Below are 12,479 nucleotides of genomic sequence, written 5' to 3' on the forward strand. Positions count from 1 at the left end.
TACCATTGTTACATTATAGTTCGTTTCTGTGTGTGTTACATTTCCGTGTTGTGTCGTAGTTCTCTTATATTTGATACGTTTCCCTTAGTTTTAGTTTGGAACCCGGATTTGTTTTTTTCTCTATCGATTTATGAATTTTGAACAGTGGTATACTACGGTTGCCTTTATTTTACTTAACACCTCTGGTATGACCTTGATGAACACTTATAACTACCAAATTGTGACTTGGATGGAGAGTTGATTCATTGGCACTCATACCACATCCTATCATGTATATTGAACAAGAACTGTGTTCCAGTACTGTTTCTGCTATTTCAGTAGATAGCTGCGAGTATTCTAGATACGGTATGATATGGTTTACAACAGTGGTATACTACTGTTGCCTTTATTTATAATTGCCTTTATGTTCTATATCATTAAGTTATTTTTGATGCATTTTTTGTACCGATTATTATTTTATATTCTTGTACATACATTTTGTAAGTCCGATGTTTTAGAATGGTTAACTTAAACATCGTCAATATATGATACCTGTCCAGTCAGTAATATATATGGATATTTCATCTCTGTTTAATTTATTCACTTCTCTTAAAGACTCTGGACGACTTAGAAACAAAATATTTGAATGTAAACCTGTATGTATCGTGTTGAAGATCGTAGAGACCTCAAAATATCTTTTTGATTTCTGTATAATTGTTGTCGCATTAACATATGGTTTCGAGTAAGCGTGCACGCCTCCGGTGTGAATTATGGTGGGTTAGACATCCGTTTGGGTCAAATAAAAGTGCATTTGCTGCTTCTCCGCTTAACTCACACTATTTAGTAGTAAGAACAACGACTGGTCATTTCGAAGTCAGAATGATTTGTCCGGTAGGGTAAACTTGCATGTTGAAAATCTGAGTCAGTGTGTCGGTCAGCGACAAAGCTATTTGAAATTAATTTCATATTAAAATGTTCTCGTCTGATATGCATTTCATTTGCCACTGAAAGTAAAGCAGTCATCCTCATACCACCTCCTCATTTTCAAAAGATAACCAAGCAAATTGAATAGCCAATAAAAATTAGAATTCTGGAGCAAATAAAAAAAACAAACTCTAAAGCCAATAAAAAAGAAAGATTGGAGAATAGAAATGACAATTTTCACATAAAGAATGCCATCAAATAAACCTATAACTTTAAAAGAATTTATTTAATAAACAAGTGATACATAATACAGATAAAACAATCATTGGTAAATATTTTGGCTGTTTGCCATTTTATCTCGCACGTGATTTTCTCCTTTTCAGCTTTGGTTGATTCATTTCGTTTTGGGAACGACCTTTCTGAATCAATTCAAAAATCTTATACGCTTGAACTTCATCCCTAGTGACGTCATCATATTTACGAACCTCAATTTTTTCACCATTTACAATTAATCCGCATTCCACAAGTAAATCTCGACTTTCATAGTCACTTAATGTTACTACCCAACGACTCTTAGCATCCCTATCAATTGCATGCACAGCAACTGGATCAAACTGTAATTGTACAACTGGAGTTCCAGTTTGCGATTCAACTAAAGATTTAACATGTTGATGTGGCTTGGCGTTGTCCGGTAACGAAAAGCATATAGCTAAAGGTTGCGGCGGAGGTGCTTCCTTCCTTAGTCGAATTGATGTTATTCTCGCTTTTTTCCATTTGTTGTAGTTTGACATCTCTTTGACATCATCCAGAAGTGACAAGGGTTGTCTGAGAGTTTCTTTCTCTGAATCAGATTCGCCGACATCGCTTCTTTTGCTGGTTCTACAAAAGATATTGTATGTTTTATACTTATTTCATTATTCAAATGATTGTAGTTAAAATTTAAGGGAAATATGTAGAAAATAAAAAACCCTGTTGCTCTCTTACTTTGTTGGTTTGATATCAATTTTGAGCCAATGTAAACTGTAGTTTTTAACTCCTCTCACAATTTGTCGATTGACTGTCTCCACTTCTGTTAAGAGGAATGTTTTGGAACTGAAGGTCTTAAAAAAACTGTATAAAATAACCTTACCCAAAACAACAAAATAATGAATATTTTGCCCAACACAATGCATGATAATATAATAACATATAAAACACGATATCATCTTACTGCACTAGATGCAAATGTCGACAAAAGTAGTCTCTTCAGTGATGGTTGAGGCCAAATTATTGGAAAAGCCAAGACTTAATACAAACATTGCAGAGCGGATCAAACCAAAACGTATATGCAATGATGAAATAACTGTTCACACGCCAAAAAAAAAAAAAAAAAAAAAAAGCGAACCTCGCAGAGGGTTAAGTCAATATTCCGTTAGAAAAAAGTCTCTTAAAATCATATTCATACTCTTAAAATCATATTCATTTTCATATGAGATTCAGTTTAGCTTCACAAGAATTTATTGGAACACCAACTTACTGCACGAACCAGAGAATTATTGAAACACATATATACACGTTTAAGTAGCACTGCAACTAGTTTTCTTTGATTTAAAAACAAATGAAAACAAACCATTTATGTTTACACTGTTCTACACATTGGTGCATTTATATTACTGGTCACATGAATGAGGAATAGACAATGTTAAAGTCCTTATACCATGAAATTAAAGAACCAAGTATGTATGATTGTTTAACACAAGAAGTACTTTCGGTTTGTGTTCAAGTATCTCATGAGATTTGTGTCTAATTAATCCAACCCCTTTTTCATTTTAAATTGTAAATTTGTTGTATATGCTTGGTTGTTATAGGAGAACGGATGATAGGTTATAGAATGTGAAGACAATAAGATTACAGATATCTTTTGTTCAAACGTCAATATAATGACATTCCGCTGTTTTCAGAGAAGACTTATTAATGTCTAGCTTTAAAAGTAAGAAGTGCAACGTTCGTTTTCGCATTGATTACTATATGGATACTCCTAGTGTCTCCTCAATACTGAAGACGTTAAGCAAACACCATTCGATCAATTATCAATTTTGCATGTTGTTTTTTCGCATTTCCCTTTCAGTATTGTTAATAATTAACGACCGTTTGGAGTTCTGTCAATTGTAAGTGTTGAAGGGGTTATTAGAATATTGTCACTTGACGTCTCTTGTTTGTCAGTAAAACTCATGTTAATGAATGTCTGTCTTCGTCTTTGGTATGAATAAATACACTACAGTAAAATAAGGCCGGAACAGGAAATTCAATACGATGTCTAGTGTACGTAGATTTAATGCTCTTTATAAGCTGAAGAACACATCTCGTTACTAGTTGAAGGACCTTGGTGCCCGTTGAAAGGAATTTCTGCTACTAAGACATACAATTTAGTTAGCAGGGAATATTGTGCAACTGGACGTTTAACAGTCGAGCATTTTATTTTTTTTATGAATCTTTGGATTCAAGTTTTTTTTGTTTCAATGACAACTACTGTCTGCCTATATTTGCTACGTGAACTGATATACACTCGTACAAGAAAGTTTACATATCATACATATTAAGCTATTCCCATTTTTTTAGACCATTTCCATTGAAAACAAAGATAAATGAGTGTTATATTGATAAAGAAAAGTGTATGAATCGCAGCATCGTCAGAACATTAGATGTTACGCATATTATCTAAAATTGTGATTAATTTAATCGTCAAAGATTTTTGTTTGATGAAAAAATTATTTGATTTCTCATTTGAAAGCGGGCAATTCTCACTTCAAAGTTGACATTATATATTGTGTATCAAAAATTAATTAACAGAATTGAAATGCTTTACATTGTACTGATTATATTTTAAGTCAAACTTCCCGAAGCATTTAGTTTTATCAAATGTCGCTTATTTACTTAATAATTTTGAACAACTTACCTCAAAATATGCCCAGAAAACGCGTTAATTCGCATATTGAATTATCAGTACTAAAAACTCTTTAGATGGAGTTTGAACATTAGAATGTACTTCCCAGAAGAATACCGGCAATCACTAGTTTTAATCAGTATTGGTCCAAAGATTTAACATGTAATGAAACAAATACTTTTAACGCAGTATTGGTAAAATAATTTTTATACTTCAAAACTAGTTGTGTCACAAAGGAATTCTATTTATGTGTACGAAACAAGGCGGATTGTTTAACCTTTTACTTAAGATGTTTATCTTTATTCAGCAATAAATCGCATCAATAAAAAACGCATTATAGGCCGGTTGCTTTATATTTCTGAGGTGATCGACTAGTATTTGATATAAATGCTCTTAAGTTCACATTTAACGTGTGAATAAAGCCAACTGAATACATAATGGGAAATTAAGCATACCTCGTTATGTACATTTCTGAATCGGGAAATAATGTGGCCTCGCTCAACTTTAGTTTATGCCTCTTCCGCATATGATCCTTAAAATGATGTTCTGGATGCTTGTGCGCATGCATGCGTGAATGATGGTCCCCATTCTCATAATCGTGTGTATTGATAAACGTGTCCCTTTCTGCAAAGAATTTTTTAAAATGCTCGTTTTTAGAAAGGTTTGGAAATTGACTGGAGCTCGATAATTTCACTTTAGCCATACGTGCACTATCTGGGTTTAGATTGAGATCTTCTATTCGAAAGTCTTTGTCCTCTGTGCCATCCGTATCACAAGTTTCTGAAGGGATCTCTATAAATTCTACATGACGCACTCTGGCTTCTTTTCCATTATTATTCTTTTCCTTTTTAACATCGTCATAACTAGGTTTTCGAAACCCAAGATCACAAAGACGTTTGTATGTTTCTGAATCTACAGTTGCTTTATATATTTTTGGGAGCGAAAAATATTGACGTAGATCTTCTGTCTTTTGTGCAAGAATGTCAGGATCGTCTCTAACGCCACCAGTTCCCGCCAAATTCGGTATTCTAAATGGACGATCAACATCGATATGCGGTAAGGTTGTGGCGTTTTGGTCATCTCCAACAAAATTGACAAGTTGATTAGTTTTAAACGTAAGTTGAGGGAACATTGTTTCTTTCGGCAATTCGGTATTGACTTGCCATTTGATAACTTTAGTCTCTGGATCATACGACAAAGAACCACGATATCCACGTACTGATAAAAGTTCCGGAAGACTCTCCGTAATGGATTCTAGTTGAATCCTTGTATGTCTTTTTTTGTCATAAAACGGAGGCTCAAAATCAGAAAGACTGTCTTCATAATCTTTGGAAACGGCATTTATGTCCAAGCTCTGTAATGGATACGGGATGGATGACACAGGAAACTTTCTAGTCGAAATGTACCTTGGAAGCTGTCCATCAGTCGACAACAAAATTAAGGCTTGGCTTGATGTCGGCATCTGGAATAAAAGACATAGAGTGCAATCACGCTGGTAAACAATTGAATACATAATAAATGATGTTTACCCAATAAAAACAGAACAACAATTCGTAGTTATATCTTATATGGTAATTATTATAATAATAAGAACTATAAAATACATGCAGAATATTTAAAACTAAATTGAAGCCACGACGATAATCAAATTGTTACAGTAATCTAGGTACAAAGACAAGAAATAAGCATTGTCGTCAACTTATTGATACATGTATAGATGAAAGTCTGTTCGTCCTACACATAATTAATAATTAATAAATTTGAAATATATGTATCAATAGTTACTGAGGTTGTAGAACATGTTTATTCCTGCTAGATCTGTGACCTTGGAGACTACATATCAACAATTGTGAATTACATTTTATATTTAATTGAAAATATAAAAATGCAAATTAAATTGAATAAGTTATTGTTTAATGATTCAAAAGCAAAATACTTTTATTACCAGATATGAATATGGAACTAAAATAATGGTTTCAGCCAAAAGTGCTCTCTTAAACATGTTAAATACCTTGTGATTGTATTAGATCATCCAATAACTCGCATACAATATACGGAGTATTTTCTTTTATAGAAATGCACGCACATACAAGATGGTTTTTTTTTATAATGAAAAAAAAGCATCTTGTGTATCTATATAGATAAAAAAAAAAAAAAAAAAAAAAGGGGGGGGGGGGGTAACATCCAACGCATATATCAGCTTTATTACTTATTCAACCTAACCATTTAAGTACCAAAAATAAAATATATCTGTCTTAGGCTTCCGTCGAAAAAAAATTGCGATATTCTTGTCATCCTTTAAAGAAAGAAAGATTAACTGAATGATTGTTTGATAAACGTCCTGTAACTAATAGCTTGTGAATATTCAAGGTAAAAACACATAGGTTAGGCAATGCAAAATAGGATCGACCGTGACTAGAAATGTAGACCGAAACATTAGGGTTCATCTTGGTAGAGGCAACTGTCGGACCATTATATATTTGTTTCTAGTGATTATGTCCATGCATACGTAGAGCGAAGCACTCTCCCAACAGGAAGCACTATATTCAACGCCCCTATTCCGATTATGTTCGCATATCTATACTTCCAGTAGAGACAAACAGACGCTCCCTTTTCCAATATACTTTACTGAAGTACAAGAGGATCCAATTTAACAGAAATAAATTTATTATCGTATTTTCATTTATTTATTACCGTATTTTCATTTAATTGAGCAAAACGACGAGTGCCACTTGTAGAATAGAATCTGCTAAGAATTCCTATTTTGTTGCTTAGTCTTTAGTTTTTTATGTTGTGTTCTGTACACTGTTGTTCGTCTTAGATCTTTTTTCTATTGCCATGACATTTTTAGTATTAAAAACTTTCGGCACTGTAGTGTGACATATTAAATGTCACATTTTTAGATTTAAGGGTCTATCAGTTGCATTTCAAGTTCAGACACAGTTCTAGAAAATAGAAAATCTCAGTAGCGACTAGGTGAACACATGCGGATGAAGTACAAATAAGATTATTCAGTATATACTATTAAATTTAATAATTTCTCTGTCATCCAATCAATCGATGGTGCTACACAGGAAATTGCAGGAAATTCGTATTCAGTTATTTTAATCGCCTGATTGAGATGTATGAAAATAGATTTGAATTGCTAACTGTATCTTTAAAATAAGAATAAATCTAGACACCGCTCGTTAAACAAATTTTTAGATATAAGACAAACAGCAGTATGCATAGCAACTGTATACCCTAACACAGACATTTCGTTTATAGTACCGCCTTTTTAATTTATATGACGTAAACTCTGATGCGTGATTAATGATATATTGACGATAATATGAAGTTTTAACACCTGTTTATTTCGTGATCCGTAAAATGTGCACCATTTTAACTTGTATTTAAACTATTAACGTGGGCAAACCTTATGAGTACGAATAATTCACCATGCAGTTTCATAATAAAACTGAGACCTCAGTAACTTGAAAATGAATCACTTATTTCAACGTAATATAAGTGTAATGTTATTGATTAAGATATCCATACTAAAAGCAACTATTGTACTCGAGTAATTCTTTACTTTACATGTGTCTCTTGTATAAGCTTGTGATTTTCGCATAATGCCAAATACATGTATTTTTACATATAATATATATATATATAAATTTGTAATTGTGTGGCTTTTCTGTTTGCATTGAAGCAATTTCAAAATGAAAATAGTCTCTGTTATTTGTACAGTCTATGTAATAAGGCCTAAAGCTATGTCAACTTTTGTTTATTTTGTTTTATTCATGTTTGATCGAAAACTCAAACATTGAACAATCACAGCCTAGTTAACCATCCTTTTCTATTCTGAGTTCTGAGGAAAATTGTTTTGATAGAAAGAAAAAAAACATATATTGGAATATCTTCAATATCGGGCACAACAACATCTGCGTTATGATGTTTATTAACAAGTCTTAAAATCATTTTAAGTAGAATATTTAATCATTTTCGATTTTGCAATTAAATGAAAAGCATCCCACTCAAAATTCATTGCCCATGTTTCATCCATTGATTTTATCTGTTTTCTTCAGTAATGTAAGACGTTTCCATTTCAAGAGTCAATATTTCTTCAAAAGGTAAAATAAAGTTCAGCGAGATGTCAAATTACGGTTTTATCTTTATCGGACGATACATCGAGAAATGATGCACATTAAAGATGATTTACAAAGTATTTCATGGTCAATTTATTGGTGTTGCAATTATCATTCCGAATCGGTTAACCGATACGATGTGCCGGTGACTCAATACACAATTGATACGCTTTCGCTGTTATAGTTATTTCAACGGTTGTTTCCTATTTATGCTTGTGGCGTTTTGACTGCGTTTAGATGTTTAGATTCGAATTGAGGGCGAGGTGACCAAGTCGACGCAACAGGTCTCGGTCCTTTAGGGACGACATCAAAAGATCAATGTAAGATAAAAAAAAAACTTAATTCAAATAGTTTTGGAGCGAGGGGTTGAACTGCAGCAAGATTTGGTTATCCGACATTGATTTTTACATATATCCATATGGGTCAATCAATTTTTCCCAAATTAAGTTAATAGTGGGGTAGGGGGGTCAGTGAAAAAACTATTTGAATTAAGTTTTTTATCCTTCATTGAACTTTTGATGTCGTCCCTTAGGGCTTCGTGCGTTTCCTTCAATTTTTGTTTGTTACGTTGATTTTTTTCTTCATAATCAATTTACGAGAATTGAACATCGGTTTCCACTGTCGCTTTTATTTTCGAATAAATTTTATTACAGATGTACAGTTTTTGAACGATTGGGGTTCAAAACCGTACAGAACTTTAGACCTTAAGACTCAGTTATGTAATTTGACATGGAATTCGATGTGAATAGGATAGTAAGTTAAAATCAAGCGACAAACATGAAATAAACAACAACACATACATTACATGTATAGTTTGATATATAGCATACTATTGAGTATCTATTTTAAAAGTATCTTTTATGAAACTGTTACAGAAAGAAATGATGTAGAAAAAACAATAAAAGATACATATACCGAACTTTTACCTTTTAATTTTTGCAGAATTTTGAAGACGTTTTTCAAAAGATTTATTTCAGCCAAACCGCTTGTCTGATACATACTAATAAAAAAAAACATCTATGACTACAATTGTAGATCAGGCTTATCCTAAGCTTCTTTCAGAAAGACTACACATTAAATTTTGTAAACATTTACTTGGTGTTACCAAAAGAGCAACAAATTTTGCTACTCTTTCTGAACTCGGTAGATTCCCTCTGCATTTTGACATTGCAAAGTCTATGATAAGATATTGGCACAGGCTTGAAAATTGGGGATCATCTTTCCAGTACTAGAGGAGGCATATTTAGAGTCAAAATCACGACACGAGTCAAAAATTCCTTCATGGTATGGATCCTTAGACTTCTTTCTAAATAATATTAAAGGGGTTAGCAATTTTCATTGTTTACTATATGCTGATGATAATGGAATTTTTTGAACTTCAGCAAACAATATTCATACATAGCTTGTAGCCAGGATAATATTAAAAGATAGAACATTTTTATGCTTCAACTCAGCGTGCTGGTCTTTTAAATCTGAATACATTTATACAATATAAACATATAACATAAAAATTATTTTTAACCTGCATATGTATGTGATAGTTTCCGCAGTACATTTAGTTCTACCTTGTAATATTATCCTGTCTACAAGCATGGCTACAAACTACTAATATTTGATCCTACTCATAAATTCAACGCGTGTAGCAGTGTAAAATATATATCAACAATATTCATACTTTCTAGGTTAACACCATTTTCATTGCGACACCATGTATTAAGTTATTATTCCGTACCAATACTTAGAACAAATATCAATGATATACTGCAAGATCGTCATGCAATCGATACAAAATAAAGACAACACATGTTAAAAACTCCAGGACTCCGACGCGCATTTATGGATTTTTATTAATCAGGCATGGACGACCAAAAGCCGAATATTTGAAGGCCAATGGTTTATAAAAACTGCAATAGCTGATTAAAAATTAAAGATGATTGTTCAAAATTGTACGTTCAATAATTTCATCTGCCGACATGATTGCATGTAATACAAGTCGTGAATAAAAAAAAATCTGAGGGAATACACGTGTATTCAACAATGTGATGCCGTAACGTACAGTAAAATATATATCAATACTCAACTCTAACATTCTATTTGGTTTAGTGCGAGTTGATTAGTTTTCACTGTTACTCCTAAATGATGAAGGTCGTTTGGAATATATCAAAAGACCCATTGGTGGCCTTCAGCTGTTGTCTACTCTATGGTCGGGTTGTTGTCGCTTTGACACATTCCCCATTTCCTTTCTCAATTTTATTGATAATTCTTTAACTTAATTACTGCATACAATTATCAGAATGACAAATTAGATAATATTGTTTGTAGTAAACTTTATATAACAACTGAGTTTATTAACATGGTTATGTGCACAGTACTTTTAAAATAATTTGATAAAAGTTCGTCTAAATACTTGAGTTACGGTCATCTTTCAAAGTTACGACCATCTTGTGTCGGTTACGACCATAATTCAAGATACTATAGTTAAAGTTACGACCATCACAATTTAAAGTTACGACCATCATGCTCGAAATTTTGAATGACTATTCTACGTAAAATGGAATGATTTTATGTGTCAAATTTGGTTTCAATAACAACGCAATCACGATAAGTGTATATGAGACAAGCGGTTTGACTCAAATGAACCTTTCACTGCACGAAAATCGGAAAAGAAAAACTTATCCTTGGAGTTGTCTCCCATATTCAGATGGTCGTAACTTTAAGTACGACCATCCGCTTACCACCAGTGAAACATCGTAGCCCTTTAACAAATAAAGTTCCTGTCGATAGACTGCCAGTATACTGATACCAAGTGCATGCTTTAAACCTTATGAATATAAAAGCGACGAATGGACCCTTAAAAATTACAATTTTGCCAGGCAGGATTAAACGAAAATGTAAATATTATAGTAATAGTCAGTATTGTTCCCCACACTATAAAACTTGTTAAATTTCAATTTTAGGCACTTAAAATTCAGAATATACTCATCAAAGATACCAGAATAAAATTTTATATTTACCCCAGACGCGAGTTTCGTATACAAAAGATTTATCAGTGACGCACTAAAAAAAATAATAATTAAAAAGGTCAAATAAATTACGAACTTGAAGAGCATTTAAGACCAAAAATTCCTAAAAGTTTTGACGAATACAGCTCATATAATTTGTTCCTGAAGTATTTAGCTTTAGTATTTCAAAGTTTTAAAGTTTTGTAAACAGTTAATAAGAGAAAAGTATACCTACGTAAAAATAATAGTAAATTAATCTAACTCAACATGAATTACTTTATATATGGTATGCTAATCAGAATATTATTAAAATCTCTATGAATCAAGGGTTATAACATTTTAGACGCCAATTGTCTATAATGATGTACAAATAATTGTTTACAAATGAATAATAAAATTACCATTTGGAAAAAGATACATTAAACTGATACGTACCTTTTCGATTTAATATAATCCTATTTAACTATTGAAAGAGATCCACGGAAACATATTTACTGTACAGGTTCCTTTTGAAAATAATCCAATTTTATATCCTTTACTGACTGTAATAAAGCCATTGTTATCTTAACAACTACAGATAATGTTTAAGTATTTATTATACACTTTATATGAAGATGAACTTCGTCCTTTCTACAAAAGTGTCAACTGTCCCAAGGATTGAGGTTCTAAACAAGTAAATAACAGAAGTCAGTCAATCAGATGTCTGGTTGATGAAAACTAAACAGTATTTGTCATGCATGTTAATTCGCTCTCATACCAAGAACAAAGACATCTTATTAATTTTTTAATGCACATAGCTTATTAATTTCACTTTTCACTTTACAGGTAAATATTATTGTAACGGAAACTATAGATCAAGTTCGCCATCTATATACTAAGTATATTGTGACTTTTCTCTCTATTCATTACACCTTAACAAAGATCCAATTCATCCACGCATCAATACTAAATACAGACATTGTATTAATTACAGGTAATAATTGGTTAACTTTGATACAGAAATTACAGGTAGACGTTGTTCATATTCAACATCATATCAATTTTATTACACTGGGCTGCACCCAGAATGAAGTGTTTGTACTTGAATTGACCAGTATGTCATATAACTGACATCTATATGTATTAATTTTAAATCAAATGCTACTTCATATTAAGGAATGTATATGTACACCAAATTATGGCTGTAAATTATAATCTATCCTTTCTTGATATATTCAAGATATATATAACATTTAGTGGTTAGTGGATTTATGTGAAAACCTCTTTGAAGTAATCTTAGATAAAAAGTACTAACTTTTCATGTTTCCGTTCAAAATCTCAAGAGGTATTTCCTATCTTATCCTTAAAAGATAAACATTAAATTATGTAAAAATAGAATTTATAGCAATGTATACGTAAATATGGACAGTCATAAATTTAATTGTCACGATTTTAAAGAAAACGTAATGGAATTTTATTGTTGTTATAAAAACTACTTAATAATTGTTTTTCAGTATTATGAAAAACACGTGGGTTTTGGGTTAA

General features: G+C 32.0%; 1 protein-coding gene across 1 annotated transcript; it reads right to left on the bottom strand.

Moving 5' to 3' along the window:
- Positions 1 to 1,170: 1,170 nt before the first annotated feature.
- LOC139490646 (uncharacterized) lies at positions 1,171 to 12,152 on the bottom strand. The gene is made up of 3 exons (XM_071277548.1): positions 11,391 to 12,152; positions 4,282 to 5,288; positions 1,171 to 1,782 (listed from the first exon to the last, which is right to left on the bottom strand). The coding sequence occupies exons 2-3, from the start codon at positions 5,286 to 5,288 to the stop codon at positions 1,257 to 1,259; spliced, it is 1,533 nt and encodes a 510-aa protein (XP_071133649.1). The 5' UTR covers positions 11,391 to 12,152; the 3' UTR covers positions 1,171 to 1,256.
- Between the last annotated feature and the right edge of the window lie 327 nt (positions 12,153 to 12,479).

This window comes from Mytilus edulis, chromosome 10 (genome assembly GCF_963676685.1).
Source record: "Mytilus edulis chromosome 10, xbMytEdul2.2, whole genome shotgun sequence".
Classification (NCBI taxonomy): Eukaryota; Metazoa; Mollusca; class Bivalvia; order Mytilida; family Mytilidae; genus Mytilus; species Mytilus edulis.